At 44.0% G+C, this 24,190-nt stretch overlaps 1 protein-coding gene across 3 annotated transcripts in view; it reads left to right on the top strand.

Moving 5' to 3' along the window:
- The window catches only part of LOC109962224 (cadherin-10-like), a 65,021-nt gene that overhangs the window by 5,637 nt on the left and 35,194 nt on the right, over positions 1-24,190 (top strand). For 2 of the 3 annotated variants that reach the window (XM_020603752.1, XM_020603760.1), the window contains exons 2-3: positions 937-1,132; positions 20,459-20,825. In XM_020603752.1, coding sequence (XP_020459408.1) covers positions 20,589-20,825 — 237 coding nt within the window. In that variant the 5' untranslated portion in view covers positions 937-1,132; positions 20,459-20,588. The remainder of the gene's footprint in view (positions 1-936; positions 1,133-20,458; positions 20,826-24,190) is intronic. The other variant, XM_020603767.1, reaches the window with a different exon arrangement.

Here is a 24,190-nt window from a genome sequence, read left to right as displayed (position 1 = left end):
TCCAGCGACATCTAGTGGACATGTTATCACCTCAGTCTCATTACTGATTTAACAGCCACATAAACACTTGTTTTTCATTTTTGATACTCACTGTAGAGTCTGCTTACGCGTGCCTTTGGTACTGTATATATTCATTACACTTAGAAGGGCTCGTCTTACGTTTTCATCGACTTTATTGAGTTACATACGAAAAAATATATATTGTAGCGTCCCGCAGGACACAAGGAAGACAACCTTGAGTGCCGACGAATAGTCGCTTTTTTATTAATTCTACACAACCGGTTACTGTTGGCCGTAACCACGCCAAAACAACAGCTCAACAACAATAATAAAGAAAAACAGCCTGCTAACACTCTGTAGCTCAAAATCCCCCACACTTCACTCCCTCCCGCTCTCACACCTCTTAACCCCTGAAGCTCCACACCCATCAAGTAACCATAACAATTTAGAACATAACAACATGCCAAGTGAAGGATCACTACAGTATGAACATAGCAGAGTTAAGGTTCTGCTAATGTGACCTGGCATGATGGGGACTGGTGCATATATCCATTTACTTCATTTCAGGGCCGCCCTAATTTAATTAGCTCTTGTAATCATGCACGGCTTATAATGTTTTATAGGAAGCAGGGAGTCTAACTAGAGGCTTTTACAAAGATAACCGTTTATTGATTGATTAAAATTCACAGGCAACCTCTAACTTTGCAACTATTAATCAGAGACGGAGGAAATGCAAAAAAAAAAAAAAAAAAAAACTTGCACAATTCCATACTATTGTGTGGTACTGCAAAAGAGTTTGTCTAAGGCATTATTACACATATTCCTGCAGTGAGTATTTTTCCCATCTAAAGTGTTTTTTCCTTTGTTTTTGTCGTGGTGTTTTCCCCTCCCCTTCCCCTCTTTCACCGTGTTCTGCTGGGGACTTGTGAATGGCAGCCAATGGGGGGGTTGAGTCCCCTCAGCTTCCCAGCCTCCCTGACATCCATAGTGAGAAGTGATGCAGCGCGACTGAGACGCGCAGTAGAGGTGGAACAACGGGCAACGCGATCTGCGGTGAACGGATACACCTGGCACCGACGTGTGTCTTCACAACCCCGGGAACGTTTCCTCCTAGAATTAACTTTATTATCAGGTGAGCGGGCGTTTAATTACAACTTATATCCGCTGTGGTAATTGTCTCATTTGTGGCTTATTCGTCGCTCGAACACAGACCAGTTACTTGTGCGGTGTTTGTAGCCCGTCAACGAGTGTCCGAGCTGGGCTGCTCTGAGCTGTGCACACACTCATTGCCAGGGCGAAATAGTTGTGTGGCTTTTATAAGGGCTTCACCTCGTCTTGTATAGACTCTAATGGAATTGCTAGTGAGGCAAATTCCGAGTCTGTTTTAGAGCAATTAGTGGAATAACTTCGGGATTTGAATTGGAAATGAGTTTCAATCGGAAGTTGTTGACAACCCATTCATTCAGCTTATAGCGGGGCTCAGTCGATGGTCAGCGGGTTTGTCAGCTTTGGTATTTTGTTAAATCCTCTGTGCAGAATTCTCATTGATTTGTCGATGTGGAATCGAAACCCTCCGGTACAGATGCCCTGTGCGACGCAGTACGTTTGCCCCGAAGTGCGCAGAAGTGGCACGGCCGTGCAGGCCCGGGCTCTTAAACGCACCTTTGCTTTATCACCCACGGAACTTAAGGTGTTTCTATAAAGCTTGCTTGAAGCTGTGTGTGTAGCTCATCCCACACCCCTCTCCACCTTGTTGCAGCCAGAGATGCTGAGGTGGGACAGCATGCTCTGTTAAGGGCGCTGTGTGTCTGTGGCTGCCTGCTGTCGCACTGTGATGCTCTGCTGCTTTTCTTCTAGGCCCACTTGCTGTTTGAGAACAGCTGACATGGCCCTGCTTTTTGGGAGAGCACATCTGGAGTGACTCAAGTTTTCTGAAACATGCCCTCCAGTGCGAGGTGGTATCAGTGATGTGGCTGTGGATGTTAGCTTGCTGAATAATGCAGCCAGGGGTATTACAGAATTACCTTACCTTATTTACTCAAGAGTTCCAAGTACTGACAAAGTGAAGGAGAGAGGTTGCCAATGCAATTCTGAATATTGACTTTAGTGTTTGGGAAAGTTTTGCTGTCCTTCCTGTTGCCTGCAGATTGCTCCATGGTGGATTGCACTGGCTGAGTATAAGCCTGAGGTAAAACGCCTGAAGGCAGCCAAGAAGTTTTTTGGGGGGGTTTCAAACTACCCAGGGCCTGTTCTGTAATAATCACTCCTCTGCACACACAAGTTACAAACAAGGACTTACCAGGAAGAACAGGATAGTGATCTAGGTTGTGAAAAGAGTAATTCACTGCTTGTCTTACCTTTTATTTGAACAACTTCACGCTTGTTTTTGTATGGTAGTGAGCAGCTTGGTGACACGATAGTGTGAACCAGAGTAGGTTTTGTGATCCAGGTTTTTCATAGGCTGGTTTGAAGTTCAGACATAAAAGGGACAGAGCAGAATCTGTGGCTGATCAAAGTCATAGAGAGAACGCGGCAGGTACTGAATATTAAAGGGTCTGCAAGTAGAGGCCTTGTGTGCATGCGGAGTGACCATACAGCACCTGTTTATGTGTGAGCGCTTCATATGAAAGCGTTAAAAGTAATGTTGCAGAACTGATTTGACACATCAGAAACATCTGTGTTTCATGCTACAATAGACAGTTCACCTTCCTCTCCTCCCATATACCTTTGCTTTGTGAGAGATGTGCAGCAGCTTTGTGGATACTCCAAAAAGCTGGTGTCTCATCTGGCGGCCGGTTCCAGCCTATCCCTGTGTGCGGTGACGTCACAGAATGGCGGGTTTACCCGACGGCCAGATGATGATGCTGCCTGGTGACCCGAGTTGATTACATTATTTGTGCTCCAGATGGGCAGCATCATTTTGATGTGTCCGGCTCATAATACTGAGTGTTTCAAGTGCACTGTACATCTGGAGCCAATAAAATCACATGCCGGTGGCCAGTGTCTTCACTAAAGCGCGCTCGCATCCCCTATGGGAATGTCTGTGGCTTTCTTTCCTTCCTTGTGTATCTGTTTGGATACTTGTGGACATTTGTTGAGCCTGCGAGTGGCTCTTATGTGTGTGCTTCGTTTATGAATGTTTGAAGTCGGTGGTAGAGAGCACCCCTGGGCATTGTAGTTCACTAGATGCACCTTGATTGTTTGAGTGCATTAGTCATGGTCTGTACGGTGTAATAATAAATCATTTGTATTGGGTGTGCTCCGGGATTCCTCTGAAGATTTTCTTGTGCCAAATATTTATCTGAAAATGCTACTTTCACTGTCCGTGCACTGGGCTTCTCCGGAACAATGCCCTCTGCTGTTCAGGATGGACTAGTTTAGCTACTTCACTTTCCTCCTACCGTGACATTGTCTTTATTTCTTCGGGCTACTTGTGACCATTAGATCAAATTTCATGCAGGCAAACGGGTGGCTGCATAAGTGTTTCTTTCTTATGAGACAGAATCCTTTCAGAGATGCCTGTTTACAGAGCAGTAAGGGCCGTATTTGCACAGAAACCACAATATAGCGTGTGATATTCCCACTCACCACCACACAGAAGCAGAAATGGTCTGTTTCTGGTTAAATCTGCTTTGGGCGGGGGCCGCCACCACCTTTCCTCTGATGGTCAACCAGAGTCCCAGATTGAATTTACTTTGACTGAAAGAGACATGAGACTTAGACTGGAAGTGTCGAAATCTCAGCGAAGCGGTTTCTTGACACATTTCAGCAGAAGGGATTTGAGAGCTGGACAGTGGCCAGAGGAGCAGAGGGTCACTGTAGAATATGCTTAATTCCCCAAAATGGGCTATTTTGCAGCCTGTGTGCTGAGAAAATAAGTACACATGGATCAGACTATTTACACCTCATTTAACCACGGGTAATTATCTCTCCCTGCTTTGTACAGGAGAACACCAATTCCACAGAAATATACCCATAAGTCTATTTTCAGATGGCTGGACAGAGAGATGGTGTGTGTACGTGTGTGTGTGTGTGTGTGTGTGTGTGTGTGTATGTGCGCGCACAGTGGATGGATGAAGCTGATAAGACAGTGTACAAGGCTTAACAGTTGGTGATAAGAGAAGAGCCCAGCTTTATGCACATGGCGCACTAGGACGTATGTGACTATGAAATCACTTGCATCCATGTCTTTGGGGTGGGAAACAGAATACATTTCTGCCAATGTTGAAAAATGTAGTCTGCCAACAGATTTTTTTTAAATTCCTCTTCCCCCTCAAACTGTGGCTTGGCTCCACAGCTTTTCTAATTATGAAGTAGCTGAGAAATAGCTTCACAGCTCTGATACTGTGCTGGTGGTGAGTGCAAGCTGGCCGGATTACAATCTAACTGAATTACCAACAAAGCCTGACAGACTTGTGGAGTTTAGTGGACATATTTGCAAAAGTAACATCTCCGCCTACCTATTCTGTCACGCAGTGTGGACACGTAGACACAGATGCACAGACTCGCACACATTTTGAAGTACTGTAGGTGCACACAAGCACATAGGCATAAATTCAAACAAACAAACCCAGGACAAAGAGAGAAGGTGTTCAGCTCCCCACACGCTTCTCAGCACAATTTAACAAGATATATTAGTCACCCAGGAGGCAGCAGAAAGCCAGGCATCCACAGTGTGCAGAAGACTGCAGTCTGACAGTGGGAGATAGTGATTTACACCAAAGCCCCGTAGACCATGGCACAATTTCAGAGTTGCAGAAATGACACCGGTGAAGCAGGGGCATGAAAGTCTATCCACCAGCCACGTCTCGTTTCATACACCGTTTGCCCTGGGATGGGGAGGGTGGAGAAAGAAGAGGCAGGTGACCAGCCCAGTACTGTATCCGCCACACGATGCTGAACTGAATTCTGTTTGGGTTTCCTTTAAAATGTGAGCATAAAATAGAAGTAAGGATGCTCGACTTTCTTAAATCTGAGGTGAAATCGATTTCTTGACCCTGCAAGCGTACCATTAGGTTTTGGGTTGGATTCTGAATTAAACCTCTATATCCAGTATGTGGCAGAAAAACAATAATCATCTAACAGTGGAAATCACAGATCCAGATCACTATCAAAATTTAATCAACTGTTCCTTGGCTCGAGGCTTTTCTTGACACCAAATTTCATGGAAATTTGCTCTTGAGTTTCTCAGACACCCCGCTGACACGCACAGTAACTAACGGGGGGACAGTACAACTTCCTTGGTAGAGGTAGAATACACCCACTGTTTTACAGTTAAAAGTGAAGAACATCAAAAATTGGGCCTTTATGTTAAAATTGCCTCTTGCTTAAAGACATTTTATGTGTATATTAAGTATGTAACTAGTAAAAAACATTTAAATATATTAATATGGAAATAAATAGTATCATAAGGAGAATCTGCTTTTTTAAAAATCCCTTGTGACTATCAAAGTCCTCCAACATTAAATACACATTTTCTTTTTGAAAAGGACATGCATTACTTAAATGTTCCTAATCTGGTGACCTTCCACTCAGAGTTGTCCTACAGGAAATAATAAAACCCTGCTGGACATAATGTCTTGTGTGATGTGAGCGTTTCAGCGCTGCCTTAAGGTATCTGGTGCAGGAAGGAGAGTGTGAGCACAACAGACAGATCATGTCCGTAGGTCGTGCCTTTCCCCTCTAGTTGGATTCCTGTCTGAGCAAAGCCCAGAGGCTTAACTCTGGCTGCTGTAAGTGGACTGAGGAACGCTAAACACTGTCTGGGGGAAGGCTGCTGAACATGACAGCCAGTTAATAAGTGTATGGAAGATGAGCAAGTGCATGAAGGAGTGGAGAGGGGCGACACTGTCTGACTTTTGAGACTTTTGTAAAAGCAGAGGGAGAGGAGAGGATTGCTCAGGAAAGGGGCATAATATTGACTGTTGGATGTCGAGAGGGTAATAGGAGATCAGAGGCTCCAGACACAGGACAAGGAGCATTACCGCCTGACTGGAGCACAATGAAGACAGAAGGCAGTGAAGAGAAAGGGTCGGATGGTGGATAAAAGAAGGGAGACTTTGAAAAAGTGTTATGCTTGTTCCAAGTAGAGAGAGGTATGGTGAGAGAAGGCGATAATGATGCTTACTTTACTCCTGCAAGGCAGCCGCAGTGAGAGCTGTCAGCTTCAGGCAGCCCTAGCTGGTGGGATGCTGCTGGGATGCCACTTGGTATGGTAAGCCCCCAGACACCGCTGACAGTGTGATTGCGAGTGTGCATTACGTGTGTGTTTGCTTGCAGGTGAGGAAGGGTGACAGTGAGGCTGCCTTTGTGTGTGTGTGTGTGTGTGTGTGTGTGTGCATATTGAAGTGTGTCTTTGTGTGACTTTTAGCGTGTCAATTTTTCTTGGCAGTGGTGAAGGCAGAGTGATGTGATTTTCCCCTCTAACAGCCTCCAAGAGTAATGATCCAGGGTATTGCAGATGACGTGTAACACCTCAACCCAACAGGCATTGGCACTGCAAAAACCCGTCCTTATAGGTTAGGCTTCAGGGAGACTGTTGTCTTGGTGGCAGCGCCATGTGCACAATCTCTCTGTCTCCCAAACCTGTCATCTTCAGATGGGCTCGTCCTTATGTGGATAATGGTCTCCTGTCTATGTTGTGAACGATATCTGGACTCCATTGTGTGGCCGTTTTCTCTACTGCACTATTGTCCGGTAGAATGCCTTTGTGAGGTTCATCTTTTCATTTTTTTTTGTATGATACAATGTGCAAGCTGTATCCTGAGGTGCTCTAAATGAACAGGCAAATGCATCAGCAAAGGTCCTATTTACTTTCAATCCCCAGAGTGAAAAAGAGAGGTTTCTGCCATTGTTCTTCTTCCCCTCCACAACATTAGGATGGTTCATTGTGAGCGAGAGAAATAGAGAGACCTTGGCGCAAACTACCTGCCGAATCAAAGCATGTGTCCCATTCTAGGACCATATATTCCTCGGGGAAGAACACAATACAGGCTGTCTGCAGCAGCATGGGACACACTGTAATAACAGCATGCTACAGTATGGAGCTGAATAATACCCAGGCCGTTTCTCTGACAGTAGGGGAAACCTGTCCCCTTTAAGAAAAGGTCATTGTTTGAGACTCCCAACAGCTGAACACTGTGCTTTGACATGAATAACTGAAAACAGATGCGTACAAGTCTCAAAGGCCTCCAATTACTGTTTGACGCTGCTGTCCATTGAAGACAAATGGGGCAGGGTCTGCCAAAGGACCTTCAAACTGCCTCAGAGTCCGCCCTAGTGCTAGAGTAGCTTCGAGCGCGCCGTAATAATTGAGTTTGATCTAATGAAAACAATGCCAAAGTTGGGTTATTGTTTGCCTGAAGACAATGCAAGAGAGTTGAATTTGTTGTTGGGAACGATGCCGGGGGAATTTCTTTGAAATGGAAAAATTGCATTAAACATTCCATTTGTATTAATTATACTATGCCTCTAATTAACACTGGCACTCTCAGCAGCAGCAGCAGCAGCAGCAGTGCTGCCGGTGGTATCAGGCTTAAAGCAGCACTCTGAGCAGTAATATTAGAGGCAAACATCCCTGCCTGAGGCACAGTGAAGCTGCCTGTGATGTCACTGAATTAATGGCTCTGCTGTAGCTTTATTCTGTAGCACTGTGTCTAGACCTTTGGCCCTATGAGACATCAGTCACTCAAGTTACTCACCATTAGATTCAATCAATCATAGCCTTAATTTAACCGGATGGCCGAGCCTCCTGTCTGTAAACCTCTAAGTGGGTTTTGAGAGAGTCTGCTCCTCTATGCAGTTGCTGAAGGGCTTCTTCAGTGACACTCCAGAGGTCAAAGGTTAGAGTCACAACAGGCAGGTGGAGTGGATCTGGCATCCGCTAAACAAGAATACATAAGCACACGTTCATGCAGTTGAGCAACATGTAAAAAGGGCTGGACCTCTCTAGTCAGCTAACCACTCATCAGCCTCCCACTCGAGCACAAGGAAGTAAGTGGATTTGTGTGTTTATGTGTGGACACACACACAATACGCAGTCAGAACCCGACCTGCTATAGCAACAGGAGCAGACAGTGGTGAAATGCAGTATGGATCTCCTTCTTCTCATAAATAATGGACAGTGGTGAAGCATCTGTCAACTTTTCAACTTTTCTGTCAACCTTGTTCCAGATGGGAGTCAGACTGGATCAGCGTGTTACCTGCACATAACAAACCTCCATCCAGTGTTTCTCATGCACTTGCGCCCTGTTTACATCTGCACACTGATGCGCTCACTTACATGCTTCAACCTATCATGCCCAAATTCAGTCACTGCAAGAAAAGAGGAAAGCATGAATCGAAGACCTCTCAGCTAAAAATATACTCAGCTCTCCATCTAAACACACACACATTAGCTAAAAGCTTTTTGTGTGAATGAATCAGTAGCATCTCCTCACTTGGAGGGGGAGGTAGTAAACACACACCTTCAGCACCCCACACGCTTACTGATTTGAATATGGCCCAGCTCACTTAACATTAAACACTTGCTGTGTGTTTCTTCCTGATACAGCCACTGAGCTTTGCACTCACTAAGTCATACTTCTTGGCATCTAGCTCAGAAAAATCAGGGTGTGTTGCCCATGGGCACGAGGCCAGGATAGGGATGGCGAGCTTGGGTCTGCGCAGTGAAACGAGTTTGGGCAGGCACTCGGCCTCTGAACGCTTCCTTTCCCCTCTGGCATCTGGGTGGCAGGATGAGTGGGTTGGGTGCTGCCGGGTGGCGGTTACTGTACGGTTGCTTTATGGACTATAGCACTGTCTTCCCGGCCTTGTCGTAATAGAGGATTCAGCTCATAAAGCAGCATCATGATTTGCAATAAGCAGAGTTAGGGGAGAGTAATGAAGGTGTAAATCAACTGAGCCGTTCCTTTTTTTTTTCTTCTTTTAATCTGACATTGGCAGTATCTCTGTCTCTCTCCTTTCACTTCTGTCCGCTCCCGCCTCCTCGGCTTCTTCACCCCTTTCTCTCTCCCTTTGCAGTAATGGAAAGCCTGGCACTCTGTAATAAAGCAGAGTGAGCAGCAGTATTAGTAAACAGTCTCTGCAATCATTCAGCCAAGTCCAATTCCTTTATTTCTGTGTGTGTGTGTGTGTATGTGTGTGTTCGAGTTATTTCATACCCCCATATGGTGTTAGGGTTGTGGGCGTGAGGGCTAATGAATGAGGATGGAATGAGAAGTATTTAATTCCTGTCTGGGAGAGGCAGAGACCATTTGTTGGGCCTCCTCATAAGAACGCCTTTGTTTTCATTTTTTTCCACAGAGGTTCTGAACAAAAAGCCTTTTTTCCAGTGGTGGTGTTCGCAACGTAGATGCAAATTTGCTGCATACAAGCTCTGCAAAGAAGAACGGGACCACACAGCTGTCAGCGGAGTGCCAGCGCTTGCCACACTTGCTGCCCTTTCCTTAAATAAAGACGTCATCAGAATTTTGAAATGGAGTAGTAAGTTGCACTGGAAGCAATCATGAAAAGAGAGAGGGTCTAATACTCCTGAGTTAAAATGTCTGGCTGGGAATCATGTTAAAATTTCCATTCCTCGCTCGAAATCGATCGTATGGGTCCCTGCTCTCCAATATCCATGGTCACCTTTGCTATAAAGTAGGGTATTACTTCTTTAAAGCAGCGGGGCTTCATTCTGTGACCAGTGAGGAGAGGAAGGAAAATAGATGTATCTGGTGACCTCAGACACAAAGAAATGATGCCTGTGGATACTAAAAAAAAAAAGCGATCTGATTTATAAAAATGTTGGTTTGTCAGTTCACAAGCAAGATTAGATGCTTGAAGTCCACAGACATTGTGTTGAATGATTTTCCTCATCTGCCTGTTTAACTCTAGGTAGCCTCAGTGGATACGCTAATGCAGTATTGATTGCTTATCTGTAATAACGCCGGGCTGTTGACAACAGGGGAGGGAGAGGCGAGACAGGTGAGGGTTCAGGGACAGAGGGGAGGGTGGTTAGGTGGTAACAGATAATGCACTGTACCTGCTTTTGACTGCTGGCTGTTGATTGTGAATCTGTGGGTAAAACGATGTGGCTGAACATATGCTATCTGGCAATAGTCCAGGTGTGAAATAGGAAATAGAAAGCGGGGTGAAAACGTCAGTGCAATGTGGCCACTGCTTGATAAGGCTGTCTCCTGTTTCCGAATAATTCAATCTCCTGCTCCGACCATTCTGGTGACTGCCCAGTGCCACTGCCGATGCCCACCCACTCTCTGCTCCTGGGCCTGGAGCCCATATGGCCAGCTGCAGTGTCTCTGTGACCTATGGCCGGCCGTGTTTTTGAGCCAACCCTCCCAAGGAGCCTGGTAATTACAAATAAGCTGGAAGTCACACCGGCCACAAGAAAAGGCGAGCGTGATTAAAGATACAGCAAAGTTCAAGGGGCGCTCCACTGGCGTGGCAGCATATTGAATCGGCTGTTTCTGCCAGGGAATCAAATGCTAACTTGGATCAATCAGGCTTCTTTGTTCATTAGCTTCGTCCATTCATCCCATCCAAGCGCTCATTTCAGTGATGAGTAAATAAATGTGAGTCACGTTAAGGTCAGGGGAGATCAAGGCCATCTGTTGTTCATCTATGAGGACTCCTGAATCCCTTTTGACGTGACTGGATTACGAACTGTGCAGAAAGACCCTTATTTTAGCAGCAACGCTGCAGGAGCTATTCAAATGAAAAGCCGGCCTTTCGTTTCTTGAGGAGCATCTCTAACAAAATATGTATTCATATGAGGCATTTGAATTCAGAAGCTATTACAAATTGTGTGGCTTATTCTTGGATGGTATTCATACAATTCATATTATTTTCATTTGTTTTTTATCCCAAGGCTGGGCTGATACCGCGGCAGAGGTCCTGCCTGTGACAAATGGCTTTCTTAACACTGAAATGCCTCAGTGGTTTTAGCCGGGTGCAGTTTGAGAGAATTTTGTCCATTTTAAGAACAGTCAGAAGTCGCAGTATCAGTGCACATGTCTAGCCTTTGAGTATGTGTGAAACCTCCGCTATTAATAATGTAAAAACAGGTGTTCCTAACTGTCACTGTGTTGTTTTATGGGAGACTTCTAGGAAAGGTCATTACTCTTAGTCAAGGGGAACCACATTTTCTCTGTGCAGCTTTTATTAGGGCCATATTTTAGATGTGTGATGTCTGTTTTAGCTCCATGTATTATTTAGTGTTGTGTGACAATTGTGTTTGTAGCTGTCTCGCCGCTGACCCGTTGTTACAGTCGATATACACCTGAATTGAAATGTGCTTCTACGTCGTTCCCTCTCATGTAATTGTCACAACAGGGAGGCTGAGATAAACGTGGGAACACAACTCTTTCACTGATTTTCAATTCACTGCACCAAGTTTGACCTTTTGTATAGTTCAATCAATGCATCTGCTTCTACAGACACACTATTCATTTAAAAGCAATGGTTACAGTGAGATCTAATATCCTGGTAGGCAAACGGCATTATTGATGTAGAAATAACTTTTAATCACCAGATACATTGTGAGTATCACTGCTACACTGATGCAGAGGGAAACAGACTTTTGTGCTTGACTGCTCATAGCGTACACAAAGACTTGGGCAGCAAACACTGATTTGCATAGACAGGGAGGTTCCCATAACCACTAGTGTATTACCACAAAGGCCACAGCGGGGAAAGCAGGAAACTGGCAGACCCCTCCACTGAGCCTTTTCCTTCCCCCCATCCTTCCCTCTCTGCCATTGTCAGTCCCTCACAGAGAGCTGTGTTAGACCACACGGCTGCTGGTGACAAAAGCACTCTGGTGATCACAGAGGAAAGCAAACAGCCGAGGATGTCTCATCTGCTATCATGCCGCCCGATGAATGCCATTAAGCTATTATTTCTTTGCTCTTTATGCACGAGGCTGTCTTGTGCCCATTTGTTCTGCCGTTGAGTGAGGATGACCACATCTGTTTGCCACCAGGGTCCTAGGCATTATTAATCCTTTTGAGAGGACATTTATCAAAATCATTCCTCCATTTATTAGCCCCTCGTGCAGGATTGGAGAACAGGCGAGGGGAGATAATGACTTTAAGCTCCCATTTAGTCAATTAATTCTGAGAAGTGGAATCAGAAACTGCTCGCTAAAAGTGAGTCTCTGTTGTTTATGATGACACAGTTCAAAACCATATTTCAGGGCTGAAAGTCATTATTTGGCACTAGAGCTCAAGCGAACTTATGCCAGAATCAGGAGTGACAGGAGAGGAGGGACTATTTAAAACAATGCACTGAGAGCGTCTCTTCAGCCGTTGTTTTGCTCTGTAGTAAACACAGCGATAAACACCGGTGCAAGTTCATGGAAGTCTTTGTTTAAGTCAAAGTCACAACAGGGAGGAAGAAAAGACAAAGGCGTGTGTGGAGAGTTGGCAACCCAGAATTTAGTCCAGACTGTGGAGACATAAAATCAAGTGCACCAGTGGAAGGGTTACTTCAGGGGCCCTCTGTGGGTTTTAAACTGGGCCACTCCAACGATGGCTGAGAGCGCTCCGGACTGAGTGATACTAGCACTACTGAATGATGGCACGGTGGAAATAACCAGAAAACAGGGAAAATAGGGAGCTCTCATTGACTTGGCCCAGATTGTATGATTTATATGGGTTATTTACTATGCATTTGGGCAGCGAGGCAAGGTAATGTGTTTGCAGTGAGCTCTGGAACGGTGCACTGGGATGAATGCTGTGGGCACACCCCTGCTTCTGACAGGAAGAGTATGAGCTAATTTGTTTGGATTACTGTCATTCAGTGAAAGGCACAGTGTCACCTTTCTGTCATGTATGATCAGGACATTTATTTAAACACATTGTTCACGATTTGTGGGTTTCAAAGCTATATGTGTCCTTTTTGTAAAGGAAAAAAATGTCGGTACCCTAAGTTTATTTCTTCATATGTTTGCAGATAAGCATCCAATGCATGCTTTAAATGATAAGAGTAAGTAGAAATATTGGTAACACATCTTGGAGTGAAACTTAATGTGCTATTTAGAAGCAGAAAGAGGACTTTGAGAACTGTTAACCAAATCTAGGTGCTATCCTAGTGTTGTAGGCTGAATCCTAATTTTGACTAGAGGACTCTGGTGTTTTGCACATTCACTTTGGCTCAGCTTTGCATTCCAATTTGACTAGGGATTTTCTCCTTTCTCCTTTCAGTGATCAATTTCCTTGCCTTAATCTGTGAGGCATGCGCATCTGTACGACATTGGACTGTGGTGAAGTTATTTTCAAGACAATGCGGCAGTGTGTCTAGTTGGTGTTTCTCTGCTAAACTAAAGATCAATATATTGACGGGGATCTTTTTGTCCTGTGTGGTCATATCTGAATCTGTTTTGCTACAGGGACAAGGGACACATAAATCTTGTTTTTATACATTTTCAGAGCAATAGTTCATCCAGCTACCCACATATTCATAATTTGCCACTGGGAAGTAGGTTGTGAACCACTGACCCACATTAGCAATAAGACAAATTGAGAGCCCCAGATTTGGGTCGAGTGTATGACTTCCCAATTCACAGTTGGGGATTTAGCTGTAAATATCTCCAGCGAGCAGCCTGACATGAACTGTGAATCACACCTGCTCTGAGTCCACTTAATAAACTAAATCTGAGATGAGGTGAAAGGAAAGGAGAGGAAGAGGAAGCGAGGAGGTCAAAGAGAGCACAGATGGTGGAACAACCTGCTGCTGACACCTCTACACATTAGCCTTTAAGGGCCTCCTCTGTGAATTGTAACATGACTGTGTTACCTATGGCATCAGTGCCCAACCCTCTCTGTCTCACCCCATTGCTTCTCCCTTGCTCGCCCCTCTGGCTGACATTCTCCTCTCTCACTTTTAATTGCACCCCTGGGGCTCTTTCTGGGTTGCTGTGGAAGTCTTCAGCTCAGCGGCCACGATAGGGTGCTTTGCCATGTCGCTCATATCCCTCGTTAGGGGGTAAAAAAAAAAAAAGGGAAGAAGAGAAGGTGGACCAAGGGAAGAGGAGGAGAGAACAGGAGTAAGAGGTCACTCCCACATCTAGATTAGGCTAAAATGCCATCTAGGCTTGTTGTGTGCAACAGCCTACTGCATGTGCACTGGAAAGGCCATTGGCTGGCCAGGTCCAGTGTGCACTGATGAATGCATCTGTGTGACTCTGTGTGCCCATCTCGCTCCTCATGGTCCTGCGTTCGATGAAACCAGTAGATAAATTTAATAGCTAATTGTTCTGTTTCAAAATGTTATCCCAGGCAATTCTTTGAGTGTAGAATCGCAGGGCGTTCAAAAATTGGCAGCAGACACATTAATCTTGCTTACCCACCACCCAACACAATGCACAAATCTTATTGCTCTATGACGACTCCCACACGATCTGTGACAGGCAATTTAAAGCAATTTAATTTTTTCATCAAGTATTTTTTTTTCTAATGCAATTAAATGGCACATGATATGAAGTGAAGTTGGGGCAGACGAGAGAGTGAGGAAAAAGAGCGAGTGAGAAAATAAAGGCAGCCTTGTGCTTGTTGTAAACACTGCCTCTTAACTGGGAGAATATAATTATGGTGTCATGTTCTATTACACACCTTCATTATGACGATGGTGCTCCCTGAGAAAGCGAACAAGGAAAGATGAGACCTGTGGCTCTTTTTCAGGAATCACCAGCAGTGACAGACATTTCCAGGAACACGCTCACTCTTCCTTTGACACATTATCAGTCATGGTTACACAGCCTTGCTCCAGTTTGTTACAACCTGGGCTTGGGCCATCATTTCCATACCCTTCCTCTGTGACCATGTCATTGTTGGCATAAGGTCTGTCGGGTCAGAGAGCAGAAGGTTTAGATTATTTGGAGGTCAAACTAAAAATGGGTGCACCAAAAGAGTTGATAATGGTCTGAAATTAAACTGTGTGCCCAAAGAAACAGAAGACATGGAAGGGCACAGTTACTACTTCATTCTGCAACCTGTGACAGATGCCTACAGTGGACAGTAATTTTACAGTTCCTCTTCATTTTCTCTTCCAAATAAATAAACTGAGGGTTGCTTTAAAACCTGACTGACTGAGTGCTTGTTTCTGGTCTACCAGACCTCCTCTTAGCTTTGTTACCACAGTGTTACTGTATCTAGGGCTGTTGTGATAACTGCAATATTGCAATACCACACTATTGACAAGCCAACCGCAGGGAATGGCAGGCAACCGCAATGCCAAGAGTCTTCTGTGTAAGTGATGCCACCTGCAGCATAAAAAAGACCAGTTGAAGTCACAGACAACCACTTCCTTACCTAAGACGACTCGAGCAGAAACCGAACTTGCCTACAGGAGGGGCCCGTAGACTCAAACGGATATCCATTTGCCTGGCCCATAAATACATGTGTATTTGTGCAAGGAGTTCTTAGTGGCGCCGGGAACATCCAATCCTTTCTGTAACCACATAAGGTTAACCCTGTAAAGCCTGACACATCAAAAAATAGCCAGAACATTCGAATTTTTTTGGAATTGAGATGTTTATTAAACCTTTTAACTAATTCCAAAAGAAGATTCAAGATTTTTATTTGCCATATATGCATAGACAGACAATCCAGGCATATAGGAATAAATCTGCCATATTATTTTGTTTATTTTTATTTTAATTTTTTGTATCACATTTGATACATGGGGCATTTTTGGCGATTTTCTTTTTTTTTTTTTTTTTTGCTCAAACTCGCGTAGCAAATACTGTATGATACAAATGGCTTTATATCTGATTCTGAGAGTATTTACACTCCCCATTGATGAATATCAGAGGTTGTTCCTAGTGCACAACAAGGGTGTGGAAACTCAGGTCTAAATGTAGATGCTAAAGAAAATGTTTTGTTCTCATTTGTCTTTTATATTGAATTAGTTTTCTACCATTTCTTTGACTAATATTGTCTTTTATGTCATTAACAATGTGCTGCACTGATTCATATAGCACTAAAGTCAGGATAAAATATGTAATTTGCAAAAACAACAACAAAAAAATTGAGGTAATAAGGTTGGAGTCGATGTAAATCAAGGCCAATATTATAAATAAGACATTTAAGGAAACAACATTGCTGTAAGTCTGTCTGTCTTTCTTTAAACTTCACTCTGATACAGTGCAGTAAAGAGGTGTTTTGTCATACCCGCTGGGCTACATGTGGCACCATCACATTCCAAACCTGATGTGACATTTTTCAACGTAGCAAAATAAAGCTTTAGCTGACTTACTCCTGGTCATGGTCCCTTGTCAACAGAATTATCGGAGCAGGGACTGTACAATATGGCTTAAAGGCTATGACAAATGTGGTCAAGGGGCAAGCACTCCTTTGGGACAGTGGAGCTCTAGATACAGTGAAAGCATTAGCTCTCCACAGTGACATTATGGTGAAATCTATTGAAAAGGCCGACTTCCCAGTGCTGGGGAGCTTGAGGTAGAAAGCTTCATGAGTCCACCCCAGAGACTGACTGGTATTTCCAACCACACTGAAGCCTACAGCAAATCAATAGCTCAAAGTCCCACATGCTCCTCACCAGCATCAATTAAGTAAATTCATAAAGTTGAGTGCGCTGGGAGTTGAGGCAGGGAAATAAAATGGGAAATACTAGAGATAAGGGGGAGTGAAAGTAAAACATTTTCTAGTCATTTTGCCAAATTGGACAGGAAACAGAGCTCCTGCCATCAGAATTTCACTTTAGAGAAAGTGGAGGGTGGTGGCATTTCTCTGCAGGCGTTATTAAGGAGCCTGACAGTCCATCTCGCTTTCACCTGCCTCGATCAGCACATGCACTGTTGACCCAGGAGTCTTTTTCCCCCCTCCACAAGCTGAGCCAGGCAGAGGACACATGCAAAGTGACTGGCTTTCAGCAAAAAGCCCAGCGATAATGCATATCAAGCTCAAGCCTATGCAAGCAAAGTAGGCAGAGACAGCGGGATGGGGATGGGATATGGAGTCAGGAGGGTAGTGATGGAGTGCTAAAAACTGCAACGCATGAGGGGAGAAGGAAAGAGGGGACATAACCCCCACCTTCAACCACTCTCAGTTTGCCTCATAAGGGGAAAGCAGGGCATGCCTTGGCTGCCTCTGGAAGACAGGTAGCATAATGGATAGGCCAGTCTCCCAGCCTGACTGCTGACGCTGCTCTGACAGGACATTTCTGCCTGTCCTTCACTCCCTCACGCTCCCTGTTTGACCTGTCACAGTAACTACATCACAAACTTTTAGGAGCTGCTGACTCATCATCACATGTAGAGGGCATGAAGAAACACTATCATCACAAACTAGATGAGTCGAATACAAGAAACCTGGACGGCAGGTGCCAACTTTTTTCCCTTTTTCTTTCTGGCACATTTTATATGTTTTTTAGCTGTTAAGTCAAGATGCATCGATCGGCTGGAGATCAGATTTAGCCTGTTTTTATCTGGACTGGCGACTGATATATCCGATTCTGTGCCGATCAGATTTACACACACAGGGGTTCACGTCATGCACCACAGTGGCACAGACTGAAAGTGTAGTGTTTGCAGTATGTAGCATCTCCCCTGCACCTTGCACTCGCGTCTATACTGGCCGCATGTTTACTCATGCATTTGAAGAGCTTGGTGTGAAAAAAGCATGCAGAGACGTGTACAGAAACACCTGGGAGTAGGGAAAACTACGTCCAAGACTCCAACAATTAGTACTCAATGAGGGAATTACTGGCTACACTTCAAATGCAGATGTGCAGTGTGTCCAGCTTTGTGGTAAAACACAGCAAATATACTACACACGCTTGAAAAAGTAATGCATGTTCAGTAGGAGTGATGTGACAGATTCTCTTGTTTCTATTACCTGTTAATGATAATAATCAGGATAATCACCTTTATTGGCCAAGTATGTTACACACAAGGAATGTCTTGCCAGTACAGAACCGAGGCAGCCATCTACAGTGCCAACTCAACTGATGGCTCTAACCATCGGGGGCAACTTGGGGGTTCAGTGTCTTGCCCAAGGACACCGATAAATGGACTGCAGGTATCGAGATTTGAACCTCTGACCCTCCAGTTGGGAGACAAGTGCTCTGCGCACTGAACCACAGTTCCCCTGTTGCATCTGTTGTCATTTCTTGTACTTAATTCTTAGTTGGAGGTTTGTAAATAAATAAAACAGTTTGTCCTGTAACCTGGAGCACTTTGTACAGAAAATGTAAAACATATTTAATAAGATGATTTATTTTTATTACACTTTAATTTTTAATTAAAAATTTTACATGTACTTAAGCTCCCTGTAGTCCTCCTCGTTATCTGCATCTCCTTCTCGTTTTGCTCTATTAAACCCTATTTCTAATCATTGAGCCTTTGTGTTCTGTCTGCGTTTGGATCCTCCTTATGTTAAATCATGACAATAGCATTAGAAGTCAGCTAGTGCGCTAACTAGCAAGCCAGCAAGTTAGCATTCTATAGACATATCTTGTTTTCTTGCTTTTATAGCTTCATATTTTGTGGTTTATACACCTTGTGCATTTTATATATTGCCTGTTTCTTTTTCTCACTCTTCATTTTTGTGTAAAGCATTTCAAAAATCCAGCAAAAACTTACTGTGCGACTTCTTTTCACCGGGTTTGTGTGGACCATGATGTGCGTAAACTTTGGCAAAGTTAGCTCTACCACAGCCCTGCTGATAAAGATACAGTTCAGTCGACAAGTGTTTTCACATGGCACTGGAGCCTGTGCCCTCAGTGCCGTCTGGGAGGTGCATGTAGGAGAAAGTAAATAAGATCGACTGTCTTTGTGACCCAGTGGAACAGACGGAGCCAAATAGCTGAAATCATACAACTGTATCTAACATTATGTTTAGAACTAAGTTCTTCTTCTCCACAAACAGCTTGGCAGAGTGAAACGTGCTGCTACTGTGTTTTGTTTATCGAGCCACCAGACACCCAGCCGACATCAAACCCCTGTATAAAAGCTGCTACAAAGCTGTCGCTGTCTGTGCTGAGATCTGTTTGTATAAAGCTCACTGGTTGTTCTGTGACATTGCTTGATGGTTTTTCTGTATTTTTGTGGTAGCAGATTTTCAGATACTAAACTTAGCGCCGTATCCAAGACAAAACGATGGTGTTGTGACAGCAGCACTGCCTCCACTCCCCTCAGCCGCCACTATACCTCTCACTGCTCTTCTCTTGCTCCATTTCCCTAACTCCTTTCAGTCTGGCTGGCTCCACTTCTGCATGCAGGTCAGGATACTTAATTCACATCCAGAGACATAGTAGCCTCATTCCCTAACATACTGTCGGAAGCCAGGCAGACCTGCCGTACACTGGGGCTGCACTGCACCCTCTCCTCCCCCTCCACCTGCCTCCTGAGAGTGTGAACATTGTAGACACTCCCCAGCTGACCCACTGATAACAACTCCTTCCAAACCCCAGTCGGGAAACACGGATGTCCTGGATATTTTCCAGGACGGGAGGAATAATGGGAACAAAAGCAGAATACATTCTCTCTCATGCTCCTTCACCTCGGTCCTGCACTGTCCTACTGGTCCGTTCCTTTCTCACATTTGAAGGTTTGGTCTTCCTGAGAACAACAGACAGTGACTGAGCACCGATAAATTACAGTATACTGCCTACATTAGGACTCTCCTCTGTGGTTTGCAAGCGGTCATTCAGTTTTGTATCTTTACACTGATCTTAAGGTAATAAACCGGGGTTGACATTGTTCAGGGCCTCCATTGGCATTCTGCTGGGTCTGATAAAGTGTGCTGAAGCAGATTGTTTAAAAAGATAGAAGAGGCCACCCCGCGTAGCACCTCACACTCTTATTAGATGTTGATTCAGGGGCTTAATGCAGATAAAATAGCTCTACGCGTGCTGTACGAGATGTACAGTGCATTGTGTGAAATGCATTGTGTCAAATTTCTAATCTGATATTTATCAGGTTAGGCAGAACTCAGCCTGTCCATCAATCGGATGACTGGCATTTACGGCATATGCATGCACGTGAATGTATGTCAGGACTGAGTGTGAGCAGCTTGACGGCTTTATAGATTTCCAGTTTGCTTTCCATGTTGAGTTGATCGTTTTGTTGTTAAGCCTGTTTTGGACCTGTGCTTCATTAACTTGAATAACTTATCCTTTAGATTAGCTCATTGGTTTATAAAACAGTCCCAAAGTGATGTGTTTAAAATGTTTAGTTTTGTTATGGGAAGCTGAATCCAGGTGATATAGCCCACACATTTACTTGATCAGTGACTTGAGTAAGAAAATCAGCCGTTTGGATAGTTTCTTTTCACTTGGTCTTGACTCCGCTTTAACTGCACTGTATCTTCAGAAAGGCTGAACTCTCCTGAGTTGGTCTTGACTGCAGATAATGAAACAAAATGAGAGCTAGTGCAGTAACAAATTGCTGCCTCCCCTCCCGACACTGACACTCTGTTTTCCTGTGTAAATGTTCCAGGTGCTGCCCGCTGCCCTGTGTGAGTCTGAGGAGCCTTTCCTGCTTCAGCAGATAACAGCATGAGGATACTCTGACCGCTGGACACAGACTGCTAACGGGAGAGAAGACAGAAGGCTGGGGTGGTGTAGCCATGAACAGAAGGAAAGTGTGCGTACTGATGGTGCTGTGGGCCATGGCCCACCTCAGCTCTCCAGGGTGCGGGCTCAGGACTCTGCGAAGGACTACAGGGGGGCGAAGGGGATCCGCAGTACTGACGGCACAGGACGCCCATGGAGCGTCACTCAGGCGCTCCAAACGAGGCTGGATGTGGAACCAGTTCTTTCTGTTGGAGGAGTACACCGGGACAGACCTGCAGTACGTTGGAAAGGTAGTATAAGAAGATATTTCTCTGTTTTTACTTCCACATGAGGACCACACAGCTGCAGGCTGCTGTGGAGACAGAAGCTGTTGTCGATGAGTTCACCTCACCTCAGCTCATTTTATTCAGAATCAAACTGATTATTACATACAGGCTAAACAATAAACTAGAATATGAAATCAGCCACAGTGACAGCACATGAAACAGTAAAAACATCTAGGTCCGTGCTTATTTTATTTTCAGGCAGCATACAGGAGAATTGGCAGAGCCATGCACACACTTTATGAACTTTAAATTCATAACAGTGACAGAAATAAAAAAATAAATAAATATAAGGAGTCAGAATATAGTATCTTAAGGGTAGGATTTTAAATGACAAGACAAATAATAATAAGAGCATATTAGGCATAAAAACTGCACCAGAAGTTGGTATTAAATACCCGGTTGTTGATTTACTTTGCGATCCTGATATCAATCAAAACTGCACCAGTTTTAGACAGTTTTATTTCCTGCAAAGCTGCTTATGTATACCATTTTGTTTTAAATAAAAAAAAAAAAAAAGAAAACGTTTAAACAGGATCAGGTCCTCGTCTTATCCGACATCCACTGGCTACATTCGGAAGTTGTGCCAAAACATGATGTAAATCCACCTAAACTGTCCAGTTTACAACAGTTACTAACACTGTACTAGTAGAAATATTTGGTTTATATTTTATAAGGGCAGATTGTCTCTTTTTCTGACCCCTCCAGTTGCACTGTTTTAATAGAGAGCGAAGCCTGGCACCTTTAGAATTTGAACTTCTTCCCTCTGTTTTTCAATTTCCAGCAGAACCTTCTTCAGAATGAAAAGAAGAAGTAGCCCGTAGTTGGTGTGAGCAGCCGTAAACACCCACTGGAGCACAGCAGAAACAGAGCACCGCTCTCTAAGCTTCATCATTAGGGAACTCGGGGGTACTGGCTACACTATTAAGCTGATAAGTGATCTCTAAGACGTGAAGACAACACTGAAGGGATCACTTTAGCAACAAAAGACGAAGCAGTAACTTCAATCTAAGAAATTATAACTTTAAACTGTAAAAGCTGCCTGCAGGCTCAGTCCCTCGACTTTTCTCGACTTCTGTTGTTGCTTTTTCTCCTGAGGTTTCCTTTTTTCCCCACAAAGACAATGTCAAGACAATACAACTGAAACTTTTTACATGCTGACATTTGAAATGTTGCTATTTTTGTTCATTTAAAAATGTCTCATTGTGTACCGTCTTGTCAATACTTGTGAAGACAGATTTCTGCTGTTTTTTAAAACCTTCCCATCCATCAAACCAAATGAATGCTAATTACACCAGCTTCATTTGCATGTTACAGGCTGAATTTGTGACATAATTTTAGAAAGTTTGTGTCTATAAAAGCACTAGTGGTACCTTTTCATAGTAGCATATTGGATTTCTAGATAATCATCCTAAACAAACCTTATACTCAAAGTAAAAGATCTGCTTCTAAAACGATTTACAGCCTGTATCATCTTGTCTGTGAGCATATGAGAATCATCCTGTTATCCGATGGCAGACATGACATGACACTCCCATTGGCTGCTGCTCAAACTACAGGCTTTGACCCACCCATCCTCAGGCTTTGTTTGCTGTTGGCTGTCCAGTTTATTTAGTGCTTAGTGTCAGCTCTGTGGCTGCCTGCACAGTGTTCGTTCCACTTGCACCAAGCTTTCCTAAAGCAATGGTCTTCTCCTGAGGTATTATTTGTTCGACGAAATGCAAACACGGTGTCGACCTAGATAACATTGGGAGATGTACAAAAAGATGGGCCAAATAAAGCTTGTTTTGCATGCAGTGGAGCGGAAGTCGAGATATCGGGCTCCAACCTACTGTAATTCAGGAGATTGTGAGGCATCATGGCAAGGTCAGGGTGACTGAGGAGGAAGAAAGGCTGTTTTGTGTGAGGAGTTGAATGGGGCTAGTGCTTTGCATTCCTGTAGTGTTTCCAAGGAGGACGGAGCCATCCACCCAAATGAGATTTTGCAATGTACATCCTCAGTGAGTTAGGGCTGACTTTCAGCCCTGGTCTAAAAGGATTACAACACTCGCTGTGGTGTGAGGTGAGCAACTGCAAGAAAGAGCAAAAGAAATAAATGAAAATTAAAAGTAAAGACCACGCATGATCAAACCACTATCTTCAGAGAGCAGTGATTGATGTGCTACTCATCCTTTTAGCTTGTAAAAGGACTAACAGCAAAAGCAGAATGGATTATCTAAGCGTGGTATATACTTAGCCAGAGGCCACAGCCTAAGAGCCCGTCTCCTGAAGACGCCATTAGGGCGTCATCGTGCGAGCACCACACTTAATCATGACTCTGAGCTCTTGTTGTTTCCTCGAAGTACATGCAGCTGCACGCGCTTCCTCATTGTCAGCTCACTAGCCAGTTGCCACATAGGAGCGCAATACATAGAACTTATCTGATTGCAATTACTGTTTGTTAATTGCTAGATAAAGTACAAGTGATGAATGAGGCCCTAAAGGGAATTAATAGCTTTTGAGTTGAACACATGGCTTAACAGAGAGAACAACCATCTGCATCTGTGCCCTCAGGTTGAGGCCGTATTTTCAGAGCGAAGAAAAAACACACAAAAGAGAAGGCCTTGTGATTGCGAGTGACGTCATGGCAACGAGAAAACATAGCGGAGAACAAAACCACTTTTGTTTGTATTGGTAACAAAATGAACAGAAAAGAACACAATGGCAGGTTATTATAAACAAGGAGCAGCTCTTGACACGTGCTGAAAGATAGCGTGTCAAGATAGAGTTATTTGGTAAACTCACACTCCCAGTTGCTATTTTTTTTTCTTTTTATGAACACTTTGAGTTGTAAAGTGCTAACAAATGAAGCAAGTGGAACAAAAGCAGCTGCAATAGGAAGAGATTAAGAAAAGCAGTCGAGACTCTGGCATTATCTTTTTGGGGATGTGGGGGGCAGCTAATCTTGCCAATTTTGCTGTATTGCCCACTGATTTCTTTTTGTCATGCAGGAGTTAATTTGTACATTGGTCTCTCATTAGCAGGCGAGCTGCATACAGGCCTCAGAGGACATGGGCTGTCACTGGAGGAAGAAAATATTTGTTTATTTCATTATTTCTTACTTTACCAAAGGGCACATATCTGCTGAAAATGGTTAATGGTCTGAGGTTGAGGAGTGTTTGTGCTGCACTATCATATCTCATAAAGTATTTACAGCCCCTGATAGGCCCCAGTGGTTCTGGGCCTGGTGGGTAGACTCCTCAGCGTAGTCCCTAGCAAGTGAACAATGTTATATGTACATGAACAAACACACCAGTGTGCATGCAAACACTCCTGCCTCCAGAAATAGGCTG

This window comes from Monopterus albus, unplaced genomic scaffold (assembly GCF_001952655.1).
Source record: "Monopterus albus unplaced genomic scaffold, M_albus_1.0 scaffold3.1, whole genome shotgun sequence".
NCBI classification, from domain to species: domain Eukaryota; kingdom Metazoa; phylum Chordata; class Actinopteri; order Synbranchiformes; family Synbranchidae; genus Monopterus; species Monopterus albus.
This window is presented reverse-complemented; position numbering and strand designations above follow the sequence as displayed.